The following is a 23,272-nucleotide window of genomic DNA, read 5'->3' as shown; positions in this document are numbered from 1 at the left end:
GCTGCAATGTCAAGTTACCCGTTCGACTCTGGCAGAGCGAGTCCTCGCCGCACAGATCACCCCATTCGCAACAGAGTAGTGCTCCGTCGTTGGAGGTTTTGGTGTTCTTGCAGGGATACCATGGCGTGGAGTCGTTGGATGGCTTCACTTTGTCTTCGCGGCGGATATAGCATGTTGATGATGAACCCATGTTGGAATACGACGAAATATGACAGACGAGAAGCAATGTCCCCAAAGAAAAGAAGCATAGCAGAAAGACGTAGGACGGTACACTCATCTCCAAATGTAGAGCACGCCGATACGGCCCACTGGAGCATCAAGTTGAGCAGCCCTGGGTCCGAAGAGCTGTTTGCGTATTGACGGACGGCAGCCGACCGCGGGGGCACTGTGGTGCTTGTAATAGTTTCATTGAACGGCCATTGCCTTATGGCGACAACGTAAGGTCCAGCGCGGCCGCCTTGATCAAGACAATGGGGCCGAGACGGCTGGATGTCCAAAGCCACAGTGTGTAGCAGTAAAAGCGAGCTTCGCTCAACGACTCCCGGTTCAGCCGCACTCGAACAGTCTCAAGAGCCGTTCACGATCAAGACCGTTCAATCCCGCCACACATAAAGCCCCTTTGCGTACAGCCCAGTGATAATGCCCATCCCACTCTTCACATCTCGGACCGCTGTCGTCGACGTCCCGAACTCATCACCAGCATACAACGTCTTCAGTCTTTCCGCCTCGCTCCATTCAGCCACCCAGCTCAGGCCTTTCGATAAACACTTTTCACGCTCAGCTGGATCATTCGACTGACAGAACCGGTTGCCTTTCGAAACCTTCTCCGTCGTAGGAGCATGAGGGTGACCAGCGATCAGTAGCTTCCCATTGCCATCGACACTCAAGTTGTCCGGATGGAAGGGGACGGAAATCGTACGGATCTGCTTGAGCTTCGGAGCAGAGCCGTCGGTACGGTTCATGCTATAGAGGTAGACCGTGTTCATGCTCGAGCTCGCCACTGCGATGACAGAGTCGTTCAGCTGAGTAATGCCGTTCGCAAACGGAATTTGGGTCAGAACTGTGGTTTCGCCGAAGCCGTCGGCGAGCTTGGAGTGGAACTTGACGTGAGTAACGCTGCCGCCACGGAAAGCCATGTATGTTTCCAACAGTGCCAGGACAGGACGGAATCGACGGCGAAACCAGTGGTCGTTTGTGACGAGGAACTCTGTCTCGCTCAGCACGGCGATGGAGTTGGGCGTCGCGAGGTTTTTGGGCTCCTCCAGCGTCGTGATGTGAGTGGCTGCTGCTTCGGATGGGAGGAATTTGAAGAATTCGATTGCTGAGCCTGAGGGTGCGTGATTGACAACGAAGAGCGTGTTGCTTGGCGCGTGGTACTCGATTCCGAGAGGGTGAAACTCGTTGATGCGCAGATTGAAGTCGAGAAGCTGGATCTTCTCCGGTTGAGCGTTCGAGTCTTTGTAGTTCCACATGTATATGCCGGTATCTGGCGAAGACGCTGGGTCGACAAAGGTACCCTAGGGTAGGTCAGTGGTTGCATTCGCAGGAGATGTGAAGCGTCCGACCATGACAGTATTCCAGGTGTCCCTGCTGGGATCACAAGAGAGCAAAACAATACTCTCTTCAGGTACCAGGATTACATCCTCGCAGTTCCGGACAGTGTCGGCAAACTGGACGGACGGCTGGTTGAGGTTGTTCACATGTTCTAGCCTGCTAGGTGCGTTGAGATAAAGTCTGGACAGCGGACCTCCTCTGTTGTATAGGAAGAGAGAGACCAGGACCACAAACGCTGTCGTCTTGAGTGTGTTAGCTTGCAGCTTCGGAGGCGTGGTTGAGGTCTTACATAGGGGCGAGGCCGGAAGGATGGCATGACTGACACCCAGTCTTGAATGGAAGTCTACGATAGATAAAGTTGAACCCTCTGGATTGGCAAAGTGAACGAAGAGATCGAAGTTAGGAATAAGACAAGCACGTGGTTGATACTTAGGGTGAGACGGCGCCGCTTCGCCCAGCCATCCGGTGCATCGCGGGAGGATGGTGGCTTCACAAAAGACGTGAGGTCTGTCGTTTCCAAGCCTTATCTTGAAGCATATTTCCACTTCAAGAGTGATCGCGGCAATATACGGATGAAAGGCAGCAGTCACATGTCAAAAATCGGGTGAAGTGAATGTAGAAGTTAAGTCGGAAAATATGGTGACGTCAGTATAAACATCGCACCACAATGGCGGGGGAAGCCTCACGGCCAAAACCGACCGACAGTAAACAACACCTTCAAGACCCAGCAACACCCGCCCAAAAATGCTGATACCCAACACCAACATGGCGCTCCCCGTCATCACCTCCCTCGCCGACTGCGCCGACTTCTCCAAGACCGTCGAGCCCTACATCCCCCAACTCTACGCCTTCCCCTCGAACTTCGCAAACGCGATCACGAACCCAGAAGCATTGAAACACCTCTACCTCACCACCAACCCGATAATCTCCGGCCTGGCCTTCTCCATCGCCACCTTCCCCATCTTCTTCATCGTCGCGGAGATCAACAAGAATTATAGCCAGGTGGATCGGGTATGGAGTATCCTGCCTACCATATACCACATCCACTATGCGGTCTGGGCGCGGCTCAACGGCATGCCGACGCAGCTGGTCGATAACGTGCTGGCCTTCAGCGTGGTCTGGTCGACCCGTCTGACGTTCAATTACTGGCGACGCGGCGGGTATCAGGTCGGCAGCGAGGACTACCGCTGGAAGATCATCCAGGACAAGATTGGGAGCTTCGCGTTCGTGATCTTGAACGTGCTGTTCATCTCGACCGCGCAGATCGTAAGTCCCGTTCCCTCTACACCCCACCTTACCCTGTTCCCACTAACGAGTTTCCCTGCTAGATCCTCCTCCAAGCAGTCACAACCCCCACCTACCTCCTCCTCCTCACCTCGCGCCTGCACCCCACCCTCTCCACCCCGGACGCCCTCTTCGCCCGCTCCCTCCTGCTCCTCGTCGTGGTCGAATACTTCGCCGACCAACAACAATGGAACTACCACGCTGCCAAGGCCCAATACGCCTCCACTGCCAAGGTCCCGCAAGGCTGGACCCGCGCGCAAATGGATCGCGGCTTCAACACTACAGGGCTGTGGAAGTTCTCTCGCCACCCGAATTTCGCCGCCGAGCAGATGATATGGGTGACGCTGTATGCGTGGGGCGCCTGGAGAACGGGGAGTTATGTGAATTGGACGGCGGCGGGGGTGGTGGGGTATCTTGGGGTGTTTGCGGGGAGTACGCCGATTACGGAGAGGATTTCCAAGGGCAAGTATCCGGAGTATGAGGTTTATCAGAGGAGGGTGGGGAAGTTTTTGCCGTTGGGGTTGGGGTGGACGGAGGAGGCGGAGGAGGAGGGGAAGAGGGTGGGTGAGAAGAGGGGGAAGAAGAAGCAGTGATGGTGGCAGCATGAGGTATAGCCACATGTCACGACGTTATGTCGAAAAGTTTGCCTGCATTTGGAGCGACATACAGTAGATAATCATCGGGTATACTGATGCCACTGACTCGCTCACGCTTCTCACCTCGTCCCACAAACCCCGAGATGATAACAGCGGAGTAGATATACCGCGAACGCCGCTGCTGAACAGCCAAACCGCAAAAGCAGCACCTCGCTTATCAATCCCGCTACTCGACAGAGCGCGGTGTCTCGACCTGGACAACTGCCACCAAGGCCTCATAAAATCCTCGCGCCCTGCTTGCGATGTACTCGGTAACGCGAACATGTCCAACCTCGTAGCAGAAGCGACATCCTTCGTCCACTCCTACGCCGCCCTCTTCGCCTCTCCCGACGCCTCCTCGCCGGACCATGTCGGTGCTCTCTGCGAGAAGATTGGCCGGCATTATAGGCCGGGCATGACCATGTTCACCAACGGGCAGATCTCACGCTTCGACGTATTTTCCTCCCTCCACCACCTTACCTACACCCCGACTGACTCCTCGCCGTTAGACCCAGAGAGATGCAGCGCAGTTGATCGAGAAAGAAATGCGCAACAACATCTCCACCGGCCTTGGAACCAAACTCCTGCTCCGATCCATCGACAAAATCGAACCTTACAGCGAGACGTCGGCTATATGCTGGTTGAAGTGGACGTTTGAGCCGATGGAAGGGAGTGAGTTTGAGGGGAAGGGGTGGACTTTTGTGAATGTGTATGGGTTTAGGAAGGAAAAGGAAGATGAGGGAGAGGGGAAGGGGGGAAGGGGGTGGGAGTGGGTGGTGCGGGATCAGGAGGTTGATGAGGTTAGGAGGGTCACTGGGGGGACTTTTGAGTGATTCGGCATTGCTAAAGTGAGTCGGTGGTTGAGGGGAAGCGAGTACCGTCTTCCCCAAAAGCTCTCCGCAACTGCTGTTGTGGGTTACAGTACATATGCTCTAGTTGCACGTGAAGGTATATGCAGGGTCGATGTTCCTGCTTAGGTGGGACCTACTCGGCGAATGTAACCTCTGCTCGTTGGTGGATTGTTGGTAGCTGCAAGTCGCACATGGCACAATCCGAGATCCGTTGTAGAGTGGACCAAGGGTAGGAGCGGAGTGGTATTGGGTTCGAGTAGAGTTCGACAGCTACCGCGGTTCCTAGAATGCCACATGGGCTGACAAGGTCTGTGAGATCAAACTTACCGCAGTGATGGAATCTCGGAATTGATCTTCCAGATTTGTGCACTGTGGACGGCATCTGGAGGGGCCATTGGAGCTCGATCCGGGAAAACTCAGGTGCAATCGCCGGCGGCTCCTGGGACCACGGATGTTGGAGGTATCGCTGGCAGACATGTGGTAAGTGGTAGAGAACGACCGTTTCCCATCGGCCAGTTGGTCCGCGCATGGCGCCCGTTTCGTCCCTGTAGTTTTCGATTGGCATGGTGTTGCTACAACGCATGAGCATCTCGCCGGGCCTTCGTGCCGCGGGGTGAAAGCATCGCGTGCTTCTCGAAGCGCCACCAAGCCCACTCACCCACCTTCCCGTCTCGGACTTGCCTGAAAGGTGGGAGCAGGTGGGTAAGTGGGTAAGCTCGGGTGAGAAGGCGAGCAGCAGCTCTGGCCCTGCAGGAGCTCTCCGATTGCACGCGCAGGAGACAAACAACTCTCCTTCTTCCACACCTCCTTCTCGCTCAACGTTCGCGGAGTCAATGCGTTGCATGTGATTGTCGAAGGGAAGAAGCACGTGGTCGACGAGCGGAAAGACTTCAGCGGAAGCGAGCGTCTACCCCACCAACCCGCCGATAGCACAGACCGGAACCAACGCGCGATAAGGAGCGGCGGCCGAGGGGCACGTGGTGGACCATTGATGACCGGCTGATCGTCGTCGTCTTCTTCCTCCAAACATACTCCAGACAACACAACAATCAGTCGCTTGTTGTACAGAACCGAAAGAGCTTGTGAGCACTTGATCGGAGCAGCCGAGGTGAGCATGTGAACGCCAGAAGACAAACACAAAGCGCCCACGAGAGCAGGTGACAAGCCCCGCCGAGCATCAGCTCGTCCTTGCCGATCGCTCGACCTCTCACCCGCCTCGTCCGTCACCACCTCTTCCTCTCCACCTACGCTTCATCTCACACTCGCTCCGGCCAGGCCATCCGGGTCTGGTCATTGTACGCCGACCAACACACTCCGCCCTTAGTCCTTCGACCCAGGAACACGTTCCGCGATGGCTTCCTCATCCGCCGAGTCAGTGGTAGCAGAAGAGATGCAGTCGCCGGTCGGCTCTCCCCAAAGCCCATCACGAATGATCCCGCCACCCTTCGAAGAGCAGCTCCAACCACGCCCAAAGCTCAAGGGCCGGCAACGCCTGCTAGCTGGCTTCCAGCGGATCTCGTCCTCGCAGTCAGTGTCACGCATGAGCCAGACACGACCGCGAGGCTATAGCGGCAATGGGAAAGGATCCATTTCGTGCATCTCGCTGTCTTCTACTCCTTCGCTTGGCTCGTCTCTTACAAGGGAATTCTCTGCGGGCTACTCGACAGCACCTACTTCTGCGGTGACGACACCTGGGATCCAGATCCCGCCATTCGACGAGCGCGCGAGGCTGCGGTATCTGTCAAACCTCGAGAGCAAGAGCTCCGTCGGCGTTCCATCCGACGTCAAGGTAGCTGCGAAGCCAACCAACACACCCGGCATCGCAGAGGTAGATGAGGACTACTTCACGCGGCCAGTCTCACAGCATGCCCAGCCAGAGAAAGATTTCAACTTCTGGCGAGACCTTCCTTCAGAGCTCAGAATGGAGATTATGAGCTACCTCGAACCAAAGGAGATCGTACGCTGCTCGACTGTTTCCAAGTCATGGCATCAGATGTGCTTCGATGGTCAGTTGTGGGCTATTTTGGACACCTCTGGGTTCTACCAGACGATCCCTGCAGACGCTCTTGTCAACATCATCACCTCGGCTGGACCGTTTGTGCGAGACCTGAACCTGCGAGGATGTGTGCAGCTCCGCGAGCGATGGCATGCGAAAGGCTTGTCGGATGCTTGTCGGAACTTGGAAAACTTCTGTCTGGAAGGATGTCGCATCGATCGCACGTCAATCAACAACTTCCTCCATCAAAACAGCCGACTGGTGCACATCAACCTGTGTGGATTGGCTGGAGCCACCAACGCTGGGCTGAAGATTGTCGCGGCTAACTGCCCGAAGCTGGAATACTTGAATATCAGCTGGTGCAACAACATCGACACTCGCGGGTTGAAGAAGGTCATTGAGAGCTGTCCGAACCTGAAAGACTTGCGCGCGAGCGAGATCAGGGGCTGGGACGACGTTGACTTTGCGAACCAGGTCTTCCTGCAGAACTCTTTGGAACGCTTGATCTTGACACACTGTGACACTCTGACAGACGAGGCTCTCTCGGTGCTGATCGAAGGCAAGGGTAGCGAGGTTGACTATCTGACTGGCAGGGCGATTGTACCTCCTCGAAACTTGAAGCATCTCGATCTCACACGCTGCAGAGGCATCACCGACCAAGGAGTGAGGACGTTCGTGAACAACCTCCCATACCTGGAAGGTCTCAATCTCTCAAAATGCACCGGCATACTGGACGCTACCCTAACGGAGCTGCTCCCAACCGTGCCCCTCCTCACCCACCTCGACCTCGAAGAGCTCGAAGACCTCACCAACCTCGTCCTCCAAACCCTCGCAGACGCCCCCTGCGCCGACCGCCTCCGCCACCTCAGCATCTCCTACTGCGAAAACCTTGGCGACACCGGTATGCTCCCCGTCCTCAAATCCTGCACCGCCCTCCAATCCCTCGAAATGGACAACACCCGCATCTCCGACCTCGTCCTCACCGAAGCGGCCGCCATGATGCGCGCCCGCTCCGCCCGCGTCGTCTGCCAGGACAAAACCCTCCACAAACCCACCACGGGTCTCCGCCTGGTGGCCTACGACTGCCAGAACGTCACCTGGACTGGCGTGCGCGAGGTCCTGTCCCGCAACGCCGAGATCTTCGTCTCCACGCACGCCACCGAGCTCCCACCCCTCGACCGCACCACTGCCTCTTCCTCTGCCTCTTCGTCGGCGGAAAATCTCCCCACCATCGCCACTCCACCCCGCATCCACATCGTGCGAAGCACCTCCTACCCCGCCGAAGTCATCCAGCTGAAATGCTTCTACACCTACCAACCGACCGTCGAAGAACACACCAAACGCGTTCTGCGGGGTGACTTCCTCTCCGCTCGCAGGCTCGAGCGGAAATGGGCGGAATTCATGATCGCGCAGGAAGAAGCTGGGGCCGCGGGGGCGGGAAGTCGGAGGCGGAGAAGGAGGGCGAGGGAGGCGCAGATGATGCATGCGGATGAGGAGGACGGGGCTGTGGCGGGGACGGGCACTGGAGGGGTTGTGGGTGCGGGGCGGAGGCGGAGGGCGAGGAGTGGGGGGTGTATGGTCATGTGAGAAGGTTATCTATGATTGACGATACGATGCGGGTTTGGGGTGTGCGTTTGATGATACGGAGGCGGTGGGGCATGGGCTTGGGTGACCAGCTGGTTCTTTCTGGCGCGTGGCATCGGTTTTCGGTGTTAGAGAAGGGTCCAGTCCTACGACGATCATAGGTTACGCGTGCTCGATCGGCTTCGGAGAGTGTGAGACGGTTGGATGGACACAGTTTGTTATTCAGAGACACAGCGCCCTCTCACGCGCATTTCAAGGCCTGCGGATTTGTTTGTATGAAATCGCACAACTCGATCTCAAACTCTGCATGTGAAGACATAGCATAAACGACTTGAAGAACTTCCAAAAACATCGACACTCAGAAGCGTCAATTCTTCATCCAACTCTCTACCATGTCTTATCCCGTCAGTCCATGCTAAATCTCCCTCATCGTCCTCCCACCCCCGCTCGAGGAGCCACCGATCTCCCGCTCCACCATCTCAATCCCGCTCAAACTCGGGAACCGCTTACTAAACTCGCCCTCCACATCCTCATCCCCCCTCGCCTCTTCCGCCGCACTCGCGCTTTTGAGGTCCATTAGATCCGGCACGTCTTCCTCCCTGGCCCCCCTCGTCAAGTTCGCGGAACTAGAGTTTTGGCCAGGGTACTCAGGCACCCCCTCCAAATCCTTCGCCAACAGCGCCGCGAGCGCTCCGGACGGCTTGGGCGGCGCAGGCGCAGGCGTCTCCGTCTGTTGCTGTGCTGACGACGACGACGAAGAAGAAGGGGGCGGCCATTGCGGTTTTGCGCCTCCTGTGCGAAGGGCGGAGGATTTAGGCGGTACGCTAGGGCGGGAGACTGCACGTAAAGGCTGAGGCTGCGACGGCGAGATCTGCGTTTGTGTTGGTGGCGCGGAGGCAGGTGGGATAGGCAGAACGGGAGCTGGAGGGTCTGACGCCGGTGGTCGGGTTTTGGGATACAGGTTATTGGAGCCTGCGGTGTTGGGCATGGGTTTCCTGGCGAGAGGCGGAGGAGCGGCTTTCGATGGTGACGTCGAGGCCGGGACGTCTTCGGAGGTGGAGGTGAAGCGGCCGTAGCCTTCTGCGGTGCGTTTCGAGGGGATGGGGCTTTGGCGGCCTTCGTCGAGTAAGCTTTGGACACGTTTCTGGATAGTGCTGGCGCGGGTGGGTACGGCGCCAGGACCTCGCTCGCGGTACTCTGCTGCTGCTTCGGCTACGCGCTTTTCTTCTTGGCTTAGGCGGCGGCGCTCCATTTCTCGTCGCATGTCGGGCGGTAGGTCCTCGGTTTCGTCGAGGGCGTCGGAGTCGACGTCTGAAGGGTACGAGGCTTTGCTTCGAGCATCTTCTGAACCTTGGACAGGCGACAATAATCTCGGCGGGTCATATTCGTCAGGCCGTCGCAGGTCGTTGGCTTGCATCACCTCTTTCTCGGCAGGCTGCTCAGAAGGCGAACCGACATGCTCGAATCGTTTGAATGCGTCGCCAAACTTGCCGGCGAACATGCTCTTCGCGCCGTCTGATATAGAAGCCAGACTGCTACGCTTCTTGTGCCCACCGCCAATCATCTTCCGATGGTTCGAGATCTTCTCCTCTGCTTCGTTACTTCGGAGGTAATCCATGTCGTCAACCACATTCTCCTCCCTCGCGGGAGTGACAGATCCTTGCCTGCTATGCCGCCTCGCTTCCATCGAAGGCCGCTTCTTCGATGATTCTTGGTCCCGCAGGTAGTCCAAGTTAGAACTGACATAGACGCTCGTGGGACGTGGCCGCGACTGCGCAGATCTCGCGCGGGACAGGCCTTCGTCGCCAAGATCCATCTGTGATGGACGATGGCCTTCCAGCGAAGGTCGAGAGGAGGTTGGCGACTTCGATGCGGTCAAGGTAGCTGTCTGCGATTTTGATCGATGCATATCAAGCAGTGCTGGCCGCTGTGTAGGAGGCGCACTTGGCTTCAGCGATGAGGCCGCAGCTTGCGCAGAGTCTGATGCTCGAGGCTGGCTTGATGAACGGTGATGATCTGGCACCTTCCATATAGGCTTGCTGCTGATCTCCGGGAATTGGCGTTGGGTGGCAGAGTTTGGTGGCGAAGAGCCAACACCAGTTGATGTATACTTCGCAGGCTTGATGGGGGTCGGCTGGTGCATGAGTGGTGACTGTTGCGAGGTCTCCCGCACTCGCGTGCTAACGCTCGCAGACTTTTGGGGTAGTGCTTTTGGCTGCAGCTGTGTGGTTGATTGCGACTTGGGCACATCTGCAGGGTTCGGGCTGGTAGAGCTGAAAACTTCGTCGGCCAAAGCGTTGGCAACACGCTCGTTCAGTGCTTGTGTCTTCAGATCTGCGGGTTGTGCAGGTGGCTTCGACGAGAACTGGAACGGACTGCCTTTGTCGTGGGCGATATCAAATTCATCCACTGAAGGGAATCGCTTGGACAGCTCATCCACAGCTCCTGCTCGAACTTCATAATTCTTCGAGTCCAATGCCGCAAATGGATCACCCTTCGCAGGTGATGGACTCGGTTTAGACGCGGCCTTTGCGGCTTGCGTGGCCGGCGCACTCGGCCTGCCTCGTCTCATAGGTGCAATGTCTGGGATGCTCTGCGCCTTGACTTGCGGTGTCTCCTTCTGCAACCCAACAGACATAGGCGGCTCAGGTCCAGGCAAAGTTTCATTCCTACGCGCCTCTGACTGCGTCCGGCCGGCGTAGATGTCCTTGATCGGCACCTCAGTCCCGCGCATGCTGCTCACTTCCTTGATGACCTGGTAGATATTGGGCCTGTTCTTCGGGTCCTCCTTCAACAACAAAGCTATCAGCTTCTTCAGTCTCTCCGAGAAGACAGGCTGTGGAGGGTATTTGTAGCTCGCGTTCAAGATGGCCATCTGTCCCCGGTCCTCGAAAGGCGTCGTGTAGTAGCATAGCTTGTATAGCAAGACCCCCAGCGCCCAGATATCCGACTTCTCGTCGATCGGCTGCTTCCTCCAGACATCAACCATCTCCGGACTTCGGTATTGCATCGTCGTGTGTTTCTGTACATCCTCCTCAATCAGCCGTCCCTCCTCTGGCGTCTTCGCCGCCGGCCGTGGCGGCGCCGTACTCCCAAAGTCGCAAATCTTGTACACCGGCGATCCAGAGCTCGCATGTTTGGCAATAAGCACATTCTCCACCTTCAAATCGCGGTGCAGCAACGGAGGCTTCAAGTAATGCATACAAGCCACCCCCTCAGCACAATCTCCAAATATCTTCAAGATCTCCGGCTCCGTCAACCGATGTTGTAGCCTCGTGTTCATGAAATCAATCAAGCCACCTCCGGCACAATACTCCATGAGCAAGAAGACCTCATACCCCCCTCCCTTCAACTGGCTCGCATGCGAGTCCATATATAAAACCACGTGCTTGTGTCCCTTGACCTTCTTCATCGTTTCAACCTCCGTCCGCATGTTGGCCAAATGCTCCCGGTCCGGGACAGCGACCCGCTTCAGCACGGCGAGTTCATGCTTGTTGCCATCCCGCGGCACTCGCACGACGTAGACATGGGCGAAGCCGCCTTCGGAGAGGTATTTCTCGATTGTGACTCGGTGGCTGCCGACTTGGACTTTCGTTCCGGGGAGGAAAGTACCTTGTGGCGCATTCGAGGTGGGTACGGGGCTTTTAAAGGCTGCGCTGCGGTGTGGGAGGGCGGAGGAGGCGGACGATGGGGGGTAGGCGGAGGCCATGGCGGGCAGCGTGGGGCTTTGGGATCACAGCATCGAGTGGAATCTGGAGTGTCTTATGCTCAAGAACAGGACACGTGGTAGTGGTCAGGCAGATGTTCGTCGAATAGAGATGCCGTGGAAGTATACAAATGATGTCTTCAAGCATGCGGCCAAGCCCCGGCTTCCTGAACGATCACCAATGGGGCTATGCAGCGCAGAGGCATGAGTTACAATATAGTTTGAGGAGTTATGTAGATACAAGATGATTCCACGTCAATACCAGATCGAGGAAGTTGAATTAAATGGAGAGCACAGTGGGGACAGACATCCAAATTATCATTGATCTCCAACACTACGGGTATCCTGACTATGCAACAAGAAAATGGCGATTCAGTACACAAATCGAAGCCTTCAAGCCTCCTACTCTATTGCCCCCAAGACAACCCGAGACGTCTCATTCGTAGTAATCCAGGTATATCCCGCCCTCTACACTTTCCAGGTCCAAGGAAGCATTGCCTCCATCCCGACGGAGGGACATGAAATCCGTCCTGTTCTCGAGGACATGAAGAAAGTCACGGTTGTATATCGTCTCCTGGATGGTATGGGATCTCAAGTGAGCCGTTCCGCCCCAGACATCCGGGAGGGTGTACTGCAACCAGCCACCCTGCATCAAGTGCTGCATGTGGAGGACATTCAGACACTTCTTCGTTTCGGCAGGCGATTCTGCCGCTGATATGGGTTCCCTGGCGTCAGGAAGAAAGATGATGGGTTCCATGAGCCAGACATAGCTTGTTTTATTTCCTGTCGTCTCAGCATTGAACGCGAGGTATGTCTGATTGGAGTATACAGGAACCAGCCGGATGTTCATGTCTCCAGATCCAGTCTTGATTGAAGTGTTAGTGCCCAGTAAGTAGACGCCTTCAACGTCTCCGCTTGTGGACTGTACATCGACGACAAATTCCCTGTTGGGGACCTTCGCCTGGCCTTCACTTCGGATGATCTCGGTCTGTATGTTGCCGCTCTCTGTGCCGAAGGATAGTTTCGCGGTGGGCTGATTGGCCCGAAACCAAGGGAAAGGGTCCTCATCTCTATCTGTAGATCGGTTCTGCGGCGCGACTCCGACTATGATATCGCCGCGTTTGGACTTCAGTGTAAGCTCATCCTTCATAGGCCAAGTTCCAAAAATCGAGCCGTCTTCGCCAGTGGTGACAACCGTGTTTTGTGACTCCCAGCCATGACCTGTGATGTTGCCACGAGAGGAGTGGAAAGTGGTATTCCAAAGATCGCAGCCGCTTGTCCAGTCGTCTGTCCACGGGTCGTACTTTGGCTTGAAGGTTTCCAGTTCCTCGAAGATGATGTCGAAGTGCGTGGTATTCACGATCACAGTATCCAGGTCGAAATACCTGAAAGGTACAGTGATGCGGATCGCGACATCCATACAGCCTTGGGTGGCCTGCATCTTAAAGTGTGGTTGGAGAAGCTCCAATGCTCCGGGGGTCGGGCTTCGGTAGTCGATGTTGGGGACTTTCAAGCCGTGGGTGGTGGCGACATCAACCAATAACTGAGACTCAGACACCTTGAAATCGTCCTTCTCCGTGATTGTGATGCTGCCAGAAAATCGTATGTTTCGAGGCAATTCGGGAATATCCTCAACGAAGGAGAGGTTGAAAGGGTTCCACGTGCCTAGTTCGCCGTCCTTAGTGTACCAAGGGAATTCTGCCGATGTAGACTGGAAGTTAGACCATTTGCAGCCGACGACTCGGGGATGTGGTAGCTGAGGCTCAGTCTGTTCGGATGGCGAGAACGCCGACGGCTCTTCGTCGACAGTTTGCGGTCGCTGCGAAGCTCTTGCAAGCAGCGCCGTCGAAAGGACGGCGCACATGGTGACGACACCCATGATGACAACGCACCAGTGCTGGCGTAGAAGATCTCGAATCTTCCATGGCCGCTCTTCGTTCTGTCGTCCTGTAGGCTTCTCACTGATGAGTGAGGTCGCCTCGCCTCTTTCTCGATCGTAGAGGTCGGAAGATGAAGAGGCAGACTCGTGCGAGTCGCCAGCACTTTCAGCGGCTTCCTGCCGAGTGTCGGATGTGCCGCGCTCGCCCAAGAGGCCATTCCTAACCAGTGGATGCGCACTGTCGAACGCATCCGCTCGGGTCCGAATTAGAAAATCCTCGACGTCGCGATAACCCAGTGCTCGGAGCGCCAGAGCTCGTCGCTCTTCCTCCTCATGATTCGCAGTCGCGGCCGCATAGTCGGGCGGCGGCTTGATGACGGGTCCAGCATCGAGTACAGGAGCAGTGTCTTCAGCCTGAGATGGTTGTATGCTCAAGGGTACGTACGAAGTGGGAGCGCCTGAAGAAACCCTTCGTACTCGCTCCTCGTCTGCTTGCTGAGACTTAGCGTCGCTGGTCGCGCGTTGACGAGGATGCCTTATAAGCACTCGAGAGATGCTGTGTCGCTTGTAGTGTCCTGGAGCCGCTGAGATGGCCTCGTCCTCGAAGTCAGAATCATCGTAGACCGAGTGCACGTCTGCTTCTGAGTCTGACAGGACCGACTCGGCCCCCGCGACGTCTGCCATTGATGTTATCGCATTGCCCTGGGAAGTCCTAGCGTATCGTGTTGGTCTTGATCTCTGATCAGTCCAAGAGAAATGGGCATTCGGTGGCGATGAGTGGTTGTTTCGCAGTCACGAGGTGAAGTCAAACAAGGCGCAGCGCACTGGCCGGCTAGACGGCATGCTCCGCCCAACAGGGGTAGACTGTCTTTAGCGTACAGTCCAGATCGCGAGGGAAGCGGAAGCCGGTAGTACTTAGTGTGGCTCATCTGATGTAATTTGTACCGGATGCTATCTTTTTGGCCAACCAAGCAAACGTAGGTATACCGGTCCAGCCGAACTCTCCAGACTTCAATATCCTTCGCAGCCTACGTAAACTGTGGAGCGATTGGGCGCTAGAAATGAACGAACTTGGCACCGCCAATGCAAGCTGACAAAGACACTGCCGGCCTCACGTTGCTCGCAACACACCCACGGTTAGGGATGCAGCAGAATTCCCTTATTGAGTCCTACTCGCTATATATCGACATCCTTCTGTTTCTCAGTTGGTCAGCAATCATGGTGCATCTGCAAGCCTTCAGATATATCGAGGTATGTTGCTGTGTGTTTGTGCTACTGTGCTTGGCTACATGCATGTGGTTGATCTCTGTCACTTCACCTTTACACCAGATGACCTGCTGCGCCTTCCATATGAGCACGACGAGGACCGACAGTGTCCCGCCCTGCAAGACCGCCGACAGCGAGGCCCCGCGATTTTCGCAATGACTCCCTCTTCAAGCTCTTCCTCCGCAGCAACTGCAGGCAGTTCCATCCCTTCCCCGATTTCCCGCAGCATTGAGGGGGCGCAGTAATCATCGTGCAGCAGACCTGGGCTATGCCATCTGGACAGTAAAAGGGTTGACGAAAATCTCAACCATCGCAGCACGCTGGAAAGAACCAACTACCGCGTTGATCCTCGAGCGCGGAGCTGTGTTCAAAGGCGAGGGACAGAGCAATCCGGCATCTAAGAAGACCGTTGTTGTCAAAGCCTACTGTAGCGGTATCGGGCCAATGGTATCGGCAAGCTCATTTCCCTGCAGTTCTGGCCACGTGCGGACTGCCAGACCCATCGCTTCAAAAGAAACCAGACACCGATCGCGGCTGCAATGACAATCAACATGCCGATGTAGACGTGGGCTTTGGAACCGTCGCTTTCCACCTCTCCGGCTCTTCTCGAGGTCCGGATTGTCTCCTGGTTGGCGTCCAGTGCCGCCACTCTGAAATGCCCATACTTGGAAGACTTGGGAAGGATGAGTGCCGATTCGAACCCTCTCTTCTCGTATATCTCGATGTCATCTTCAACTTCCTTCATCGTAGATTGGTCAACATATACGCCTTGGAGCTTCCAGAACTTCACCTCGGTTGCACCGTTCCAGCTCACATACACCTTGCCGTCCTTTATCTTGGCAGTGGGTGGGTAGTCAGGTTCTCCCTTCCAGTCATACACCTTGAATGTCCTGTAACTCTTTACGCGAGCCCAGTAAAACATCGACGAGGCTGCGAAGTGATACTCACACAGCAGGTCACCTTCAACATTGTACTCTGACCATGCTGCCGCCGGACCCCAGCCCACGAAAACATTGCCATTCGGGAGCACCTCCACCGAGCCTTGCGATCGAGACCTCGTCTTGCCCATTGGAGCATACCAATGCAAAAGCTCGGCGGTCCGATTGGCATGGTCTACCTTGATCATCAGAGCCTTGCTGTATTGGGCAGTTCCACGGAAGCCACCGGCGGCACCGTTGTCCATGAGGGTCAAGATGCCTTCGTCTTCAGACTGCCATCGAGCATGATGCTGCCACTCAAAGCTACTAGCCAGTCCGCCCGAGAGGTCCGTCAGCCCTTTTACGTTCTGTGCTCCCCCCAAAGTCCACAAAACTTCGCCAGTGGTTCCATTCACGTACATGATCTTGTGCAGATGCCGCGAGGAGACCAAAAAGCTCCCTTTGGAGTCTTTCTGAACGCTATTGAGATGGAAGAAGTCGAAAGGGAGGCTTCGAACGTAGCCGGCAAAGGGACTCCAAAAGTACGAATCCTCAGGCCGGAAGTGATCTTGCGATCTCCACTGGAAGACCAGTTCATCCGTCTCGATGTCGATCTCCTGGAATACACTATCCTCAATCCACTGGCCCTCGCGGAAGAACCACCAGCTTGGAAGCCTCGCGTCGACGAAAGTGTCCTCAATGGCCGAAACGAGTGCAGGTCCGTCGTCGGAAATGGCGAATTCATGCAGGTCAGTTCGCAGCTCTTTACCAACCGCACGAATCTGCTTCCAAACATTGTAGCTTGAGCCAAGCATGAAGGCAGTACCTGAGCCTTCTCCACCAGATTTTTCTCCAGCCCAGAAGGTCAGGTAGGTCTTTCCTTTGTACTTCTGAGCGTTGAAGTTCATCACTGTCTCGAAGGATTCGCTCGCCCATACTAGCTCTCCTTTTGCGTCAAAGATGATCGGTCCTGGCCGCTTGACAGAAGCGCCGAATGGAGCGAAGAAGACCAGGCCGTCGTCACACGAGTCGTCCCATTTGACCATGTTTCCATGAGGTACTCGTACGTCCAATGTAACGTACTTGGCTTCACGGTATACGCCGAAAACTGCGAGTTCGTAAAAGAAAGATTCCAGGCTTGGAAGGAACCACACGACCACTGGTAAAACGAGCCGGTGTATGGAGAACATGACCAGGAGGACCGCAGCGATTAGCACTGGCGTAAGGGCCATGATCCGTCGGGAACAATTGCATTGTCGTGTGAAGCACAGCCGTCTCATAGCTGGCGTTGGATAGCATGCCGCCTGCGAGAAAATCGTAGAACACTAAACACAAGCAGAGTCTGACGCAGCTGTAGGACTAATAGTCGTGCTCTCTATCTGCGGGGGGGTCATTCAAGTTTGCCGTGTTCCAAGACGTGGCACTCTAGAGGCGCACAAAGGCCAACACTAGTTTCTCCGCTGGGTGATTGTAGGCGATAGATCCCATAGTACGGTTCAATCCAGTTTCGGGCGGCGCATGCTGCCCGGTTGATAGCAAGACCAGGTGCTTGTTTCATTGGTCAGGAGGCGATCGAGGTGTTGCTTCAAGGCGGAGCGAGGGTGACCTGCCATCTGGATATCGAGAGGGATCGCAGACAGAATGATCAAACCCAAGGAAGGCCGATCTTAGTCCTGCGGCTAGAATCTTGTAAGTGTGTTGTGACGGATCGCGATTTGTGCTACGTGAAGTCTGGTAGAATGTGCCAAGTCCATACGGACTTCAACTTCACATTACCAGACACGCCTTGCGATCATCATCAAACACAACTCTACACCACAACATAGGATGTAGCACAATGACCACTGCTTTTCCATCGAGCCTCTACGCCTGCCCCTGCTCCGATCTCAGCTCTGCGCCCACCCCATCATCGAAGCGAGCATCCATACAACCAAACACCCTCGAATTGAGCGGAGATCAAGCCTTCAACCCACATTCGCCTCGAGCCAACTACGCCCTCTACCCTCTGTCCGATCTGCTATACTGCGAAGAGTGCGACGAGATACGGTGTCCGCGATGCTGGACGGAAGAGATCCTATACTGGTACTGCCCGAACTGCTTGTTCGACGTGCCCAGCTCTACAGTGAAAGGTGACGGGAATAGGTAAGACGGTGAGGATCTGTATAGGATATCTTGCCGGACGGCGGAGACTGATAGTCCAGGTAGGTGTTCTCGCAGCTGTTACAACTGTCCGTCCTGTACCACGCCTCTACAGATCACCCAAGTCAGCCACCGAGATGAAGGGTTATTGAAGCCTACTGATGCTGCCGGCGGTGACGAGACGTACGTACTGCAGTGCCAGTACTGCGACTGGAGCTCGCTCGAGATCGATGTGCGCTTTAGCAAGCCCACCAAGATTACCGAGCAGCTGGCAAAGCAGCGCAAAGCCCGTGTGTCTGGCAAAGAAGACACGGCCCCTTCAGATAAGAAGGTTACGGCTCCTGACGATGTTTTCGCCAGTCTTGTCAGCTTCTACAAAGACCAGCTGGATGAGTCAGGAGACTCTCGAAATCCATACTCTAACAGCCCCTACAACTCGCCTGCAAATCTTGCGCGCATCATGAGCTTGTATGGTGGACTGTCTTACAACGCTTTGAAGAAGACCCGTGAGAAGCCTCAGCCAATGCGTGAAGCCCTTGGGGCACCAGAAGGCCTTTTCTCTTTCGGTACCGATCGTTCTGATACCGAAATCATCAGCCGAATGCAAACATCAGGATGGGATGCTACCCCCACCGCCGAACAGCAGCTCTCGGCTCCTGTCAACCACGACATTAGATTCGCCGACGAGCTCTGGCCTTCCGCTACACAGCTGCGAACACGTCGTGCCAAACGTTGCAAGAATTGCCGTCACATCATTGCTCGTCAGGAACCGAAAGTCGGCAACATGCGCTACAAGATCCGGTTGCTTGCCATGAACTACATACCTCGACTTTCAATCCGGCCTTTGCACCCCACAATGCCTCTCACCAATCCCGCTTTCAATCTTAAGCCGGAAATGCCGCAGCATGAGTTGTTGCAGCCCCACAAAGCTCAGCAATACGTTCTCACTATCAGGAATGCGCTCTTTGAGACCGTCAAGATCTCGCTTGCTACACCAGCGACGACACCTGGGAAGGTGGCGTCGCGGGTGACGATCCTCTGCCCTTCATTCACGGTCGGACCAGCTGGCGATGTCTGGGACGAAGCACTATCGGCATCCGCCGAGCCCAACTCTGACGGCGGTCGTAAGGCAGCCATGGCATCACTCACAGGATCTTCAGAAAGCTCAGACCGCCAGCCGGAAGCCGGTAAGATATGGGAACGGACTCGCAATTCCACCTCTGTAATTGTCGAAGTCGTGCCTGGTGCACTTCAGCAACCCCCGAGCATTGTTCGGAAGACCGACAAGGAGCTCGCGGACGAGGAGCTGGAGGAGGACGATGATGTGCTGGAAGTTCCGGTGTATGTGCGGACTGAGTGGGAGATGGAGGTTAAGCCGGGTGAGAGCGTGCAGGCGAAGAAAGATGCTAATGCGATGCCGGGAGAGAAGGTGGGCAAGGAGCTTGGGTATTGGGTGGTGCTTGCGGTGGGACGTATTGCGGGATGAGGAGAGTATGCCACTGCTTCGTATGATGATTCTGCTGTGCTTATATACCCCATGATCGTACACAGGCAAGGCGTGGTACTGCTTGCTCGCGATCGCACCGCTCCCCTTCCCAAAATTCGCATGCAATCGCAAACACACAATGAAGTGAGCCCTTCCCCCTCCTTCTCCGACCTCACCTCACTAATAATCGCCCAGCAGAACGCCGGAACACCAGTATCAACCCTTATATTTCACCAAGGTATTCCAAGCTTTCACTGAAGAACAAACGACCGTCACTCGTGGCTTGAAATTTGTTCTTCGCCCGCCTGAATCTCACCAAACCTCGTACCTCGGATGAAGTCCATCGAGTGAGTTGATTAGCATTGATGCAGTCCCATCTTGTTTGGCGTAAGTGGCTGTAGAGTTAATCAAGCGGTCCAGCGTTAACATTGTAATTCGACCTCACAAAATGTGAGTGAGGCGAGTGAAGTGGTTGGATTTGCTGGGTCTTCTTTTTGCGCTTTTCCTTAGGAGTTCGAGTCCCTGAAGGTTATACTTTTATTCCTATATCAGCTCAAACTTACCTACCTTCCACACTGAGTCGGAAAAAGCAGCGACGGCTCAAGGGCGTCTTTTTCGTTTCCTTTTGATTCACAGTGAGACAGCGTGGAATATATGAATGAGGACCACGCTGGCGAGGAGGACTGACATTGCATCAGTCTACTTCCTCCACGCAACGAACGTATGCATATCCGCTCGTAGGTACATCCCGCCTTCGGCCTCCCTCTCCATCGCCTCTTTCGCCTCTTCCACCTGCTCCGCCGTCAACGCTCCCTCGGCACCGCTCATCACCTGCTGCCTCAACAACGCGTATTGGGCTCCTATCGCAATCTTCGTCATCCACAAGCGGCCCTCAACGTCTCGATCCGTGCTGCTGACGTATCTGCGGACTTGCGAAAACCCAGCATTCTCGAGGACTGAAGCGAGGTTCGTCACGAACCAGCTTGCATGGGGAGTGGAACTCATAGCTCGTGCGGTGGCTTGCTCCGTAGCTACGGTGGAAGCCTTCGGGTGTGTGCGGAGGACAGTGGCGAGCTGGAGCAAATCTGCTTCAATCTGCCATCATGGTCAGCAAAGAGATTATAAGGGGTTCTTGGACTGTCGGACTATACACACCCATTGGAGGGCACCACCAGGTTTCAGCATTGCCGCTGCTCTCTCCGCCACTTTCGCCCAGTCTTCGGGCACCATAGCAGCATTGATGAATCGGATGCAGACGACATCGTACAGCCCCGTCTCTTCGTTCGTGCCTGGCACTTTGGCATCGCCGACAGTCATTCGCACGTTCTTGGGCAACTGCTCTTCCGGCATAAACGCTGCGTCTGAGTAGTCTATGCCATCCAGCTGCGTGTTCGATGGCAGCTCTTTCGAGAGTGACGCCAGGAATGCCCCGGTGCCAGTGGCCAGATCACAGATACGAGCGGCTGGTGGAAGCCGTGAAAGTATGGTATGGTGCAGGATGTAGCCAACACAATCGATCAGGAAGAGGTTCTGGGCATTAAGGCGCTCTGTCTCGGTGGGCTCACGAGCCAGGGCGTAAATATCTTTTGATGGCATCGCGACAATTGGAGAAAGGTGCTGAGTGACATAGAAGGTTTACAGGACATCAAGAAGTAACGAGATGGCATGGCTTCGATGTAGCGTCTAGACGGTTGTTCGCCCCAGTCTTGCCATGCTTCTATCTTTGCGATTATACGAGTTTCGGAGAAACGAGAACGACCAGGTTCTTAGTTGGCCGACACTGGAAATTGGGGCTGATTCATCGGGGCGGTTCTGTACGTCCACGTCAGGTCAGGCCACTCGCAGCAGACGGTGATGGTCAAAGAGTCTCCGTCAATTCACTAACAAGAAGTATCTGGCCGCCAAAGAATATGCCTCATGATTGGGTATCCTCTACCCGTCCTAAATCGAATTCCCAGACTTGTCCTTCTCCGGGTGAAAAACTCCTCCACTGGGCCATCACCCCAAAAAGCGTGATTGTCTTTCACAGTCCTCGCCTCCCGCCGCTCAACTGCCAACGCCTCTGCAACTCCTGTGCCCTCCGCGCCGCCTCCGCCCTCTGATGCTGCTGCGCCTGCGCCTGACTCTCCGCATATCCCGGCAGCTCATCGTCAAAGTCCAACCCGTCGTCCAAACCCAGATGCTCTATCTGACTCAGATCATCCGCGTCTTCCGGCTCAGCACTGGGAGGCTGTAGCCACATGTCCACGGCTGGGTGGGCAGTCTGCAGTGGCTCGAGGGAGCCATGCGGCATCTGCGCCAGTTGCTGCAGTGCGAAGCGTGTTGTTGGCGTTTCGCTGAGCGGGGAGACGAGGTTTCCCGGGGAGGTCGTGTTGAGTGTTGGAACTCGATCGGACTGCGTTCGACGGGGTGAGATTAGGAGGGGCGAGACCATCTGTGTCGAATCAGGAGATGATGTCGGATCGTATGGTCGGAAAGACAAGTCAGGGCCCAGTCCTGCTGTTGCTTCCACGAACAAGCGGTATTCTGCCTCATCCGCAAAAGCGGCGTCTCCAAGACCGGACGAGCTGTTCATTCGCCCGCGGCCGGCAGGAGGATATGTCGGAGATCGTGGCACGCTTGTGGGTGCCAGAGGGTTGTCGTTAAAGGGCTCAGTGAGATATTCTGGAGCACTTCTCCGGCTGACTGATCTTGCGTGATGTCGATCAGTCGGGTCCTCATACCCGTCATATGAGCTGTGCCGGTTGTTGTTGTGATAAGGGCTCAGTTGGGGGTAAAGCATGGACGGATCCAAATCCATCTGGTGGCTTGGTCTGTCCCTCCTACCGTCCCGCTGAAGGAGGTTTCGAAAGCCGTGAGCCTTTTTTCGCTGTCTCGTCTGGCCTTGTGTTGGAGCGTTGTCCGAAACGGAACGGATGGTCTGCGGCGGTTGATCCTGCGGTGATGGACTGAGCCTTTGGCCACGCTGCCGGAAATGCCGTGCTGGCTCAAGTAGGTCGCGTGGCCGAGCCGGGCTTGGGACTTCTGCCCATTGCGTCTGTGGTAACGGGCTGCTATATGGTTGCTGTCCCCTCCTGGAAGGCGTCTGGATTTGATGAAGAGCCGGACTGCTGTGGCTGCTTTGCAATCTGTGACGATCTTGAAGGTCTGACCGTGGAGCCCGTCTGTACTCCATGCAGACCCGAAGTTCAAGGAGGTCTTTGTCCAGGATCGTCGAGTATATCACAGATAGCGCCGCGGTGTCCGATAGCATAGCTCGGAATCGGCCCCACGAAGCATGTGAATGTCAGGCAAGCCGGGGCTATTAGGTCAAGCAGCGCAGGTCTCGGTAAGTACGTAGCAACCTTCGAACATCTGCATTGATAGCGTCAGGCAAGCTGCTCTCCAGTATACATACTCGTCTCATGCCGCATTGAAAAGTGGCTTGTCCGCAGGTTCTCGCTACAGCCTCCCCACAAAAGGGACTGCAAAGGGCATCATTGTTAGTAGTGCAAGTTGAGTCGAACGGCACAGCTCTGCAATATGAGGTGAGAGGTCAGGTATTCTCGGGGCGGCCAGAGCCAGGGTACGGCCTCGTAGCTTTTAGCGCATCCTCCGACAGTGTTTGTCAATTTTGGGTCCTTGTGGGCGCTCCGCTCATCACGCCGCCGCCGTAAAGGCACAGACGTCTTGTAGGTGAGCGTCGGTCGTATTGAGCGGCGGTGGCGTCCTTGAGAGCCTGCCCTTGATCAAAGCAGCACCCAGGCGTCTGGGAAGCCGAGTCGAGATTGCTGTTGGTGTTGCAAATAGCTCAAGATGAGGCGGAGTATCAGCATTCTTATGTACAGTATAAATGTACAGTACATGTGGCTACTCTGCCTGGTACGGCCGGACAACTGTCCTTTCATTGTTGCTATCTACGCTCTCATTAACCGCGCGCGTTCGCGCAAGAACTGATGATTGTGATATGGTACTGTTCGGTCATTCCGGCATGCA

General features: G+C 55.5%; 9 protein-coding genes across 9 annotated transcripts; 4 read left to right on the top strand and 5 right to left on the bottom strand.

Moving 5' to 3' along the window:
* Positions 1–593: 593 nt before the first annotated feature.
* LTR77_002542 (uncharacterized protein) lies at positions 594–1,870 on the bottom strand (the record flags this gene model as incomplete). The annotated part of the gene is made up of 3 exons (XM_064799801.1): positions 594–1,517; positions 1,566–1,796; positions 1,844–1,870. 3 exons carry the CDS (start codon positions 1,868–1,870, stop codon positions 594–596), a joined length of 1,182 nt encoding a protein of 393 aa, XP_064662556.1.
* A 449-nt stretch (positions 1,871–2,319) lies between these two features.
* On the top strand, positions 2,320–3,431 carry LTR77_002541 (uncharacterized protein; the record flags this gene model as incomplete). Its single annotated transcript, XM_064799800.1, has 2 exons — positions 2,320–2,820; positions 2,883–3,431. The coding sequence occupies 2 exons, from the start codon at positions 2,320–2,322 to the stop codon at positions 3,429–3,431; spliced, it is 1,050 nt and encodes a 349-aa protein (XP_064662555.1).
* Positions 3,432–3,756: 325 nt separating this feature from the next.
* LTR77_002540 (uncharacterized protein) lies at positions 3,757–4,306 on the top strand (the record flags this gene model as incomplete). Its single annotated transcript, XM_064799799.1, has 2 exons — positions 3,757–3,927; positions 3,983–4,306. The coding sequence occupies 2 exons, from the start codon at positions 3,757–3,759 to the stop codon at positions 4,304–4,306; spliced, it is 495 nt and encodes a 164-aa protein (XP_064662554.1).
* Positions 4,307–5,675: 1,369 nt separating this feature from the next.
* On the top strand, positions 5,676–7,907 carry LTR77_002539 (uncharacterized protein; the record flags this gene model as incomplete). The annotated part of the gene is made up of 1 exon (XM_064799798.1): positions 5,676–7,907. The coding sequence occupies one exon, from the start codon at positions 5,676–5,678 to the stop codon at positions 7,905–7,907; it is 2,232 nt and encodes a 743-aa protein (XP_064662553.1).
* A 412-nt stretch (positions 7,908–8,319) lies between these two features.
* Positions 8,320–11,613, bottom strand: AKL1 (Ark- serine/threonine protein kinase; the record flags this gene model as incomplete). Its single annotated transcript, XM_064799797.1, has 1 exon — positions 8,320–11,613. One exon carries the CDS (start codon positions 11,611–11,613, stop codon positions 8,320–8,322), a length of 3,294 nt encoding a protein of 1,097 aa, XP_064662552.1.
* A 433-nt stretch (positions 11,614–12,046) lies between these two features.
* Positions 12,047–16,904, bottom strand: LTR77_002537 (uncharacterized protein; the record flags this gene model as incomplete). The annotated part of the gene is made up of 2 exons (XM_064799796.1): positions 12,047–14,166; positions 15,182–16,904. The coding sequence occupies 2 exons, from the start codon at positions 16,902–16,904 to the stop codon at positions 12,047–12,049; spliced, it is 3,843 nt and encodes a 1,280-aa protein (XP_064662551.1).
* Positions 16,905–17,509: 605 nt separating this feature from the next.
* On the top strand, positions 17,510–19,297 carry LTR77_002536 (uncharacterized protein; the record flags this gene model as incomplete). Its single annotated transcript, XM_064799795.1, has 2 exons — positions 17,510–17,814; positions 17,878–19,297. 2 exons carry the CDS (start codon positions 17,510–17,512, stop codon positions 19,295–19,297), a joined length of 1,725 nt encoding a protein of 574 aa, XP_064662550.1.
* A 699-nt stretch (positions 19,298–19,996) lies between these two features.
* LTR77_002535 (uncharacterized protein) lies at positions 19,997–20,893 on the bottom strand (the record flags this gene model as incomplete). The annotated part of the gene is made up of 2 exons (XM_064799794.1): positions 19,997–20,392; positions 20,453–20,893. 2 exons carry the CDS (start codon positions 20,891–20,893, stop codon positions 19,997–19,999), a joined length of 837 nt encoding a protein of 278 aa, XP_064662549.1.
* Positions 20,894–21,320: 427 nt separating this feature from the next.
* Positions 21,321–22,097, bottom strand: LTR77_002534 (uncharacterized protein; the record flags this gene model as incomplete). The annotated part of the gene is made up of 1 exon (XM_064799793.1): positions 21,321–22,097. One exon carries the CDS (start codon positions 22,095–22,097, stop codon positions 21,321–21,323), a length of 777 nt encoding a protein of 258 aa, XP_064662548.1.
* Positions 22,098–23,272: the final 1,175 nt, after the last annotated feature.

The sequence above is a fragment of the Saxophila tyrrhenica genome, assembly GCF_035928015.1.
Source record: "Saxophila tyrrhenica strain CCFEE 5935 chromosome Unknown scaffold_3, whole genome shotgun sequence".
Taxonomy (NCBI): Eukaryota; Fungi; Ascomycota; class Dothideomycetes; order Mycosphaerellales; family Extremaceae; genus Saxophila; species Saxophila tyrrhenica.
The sequence above is the reverse complement of the archived record's forward strand: the minus strand, read 5'-3'. Positions and strand labels throughout refer to the sequence as shown.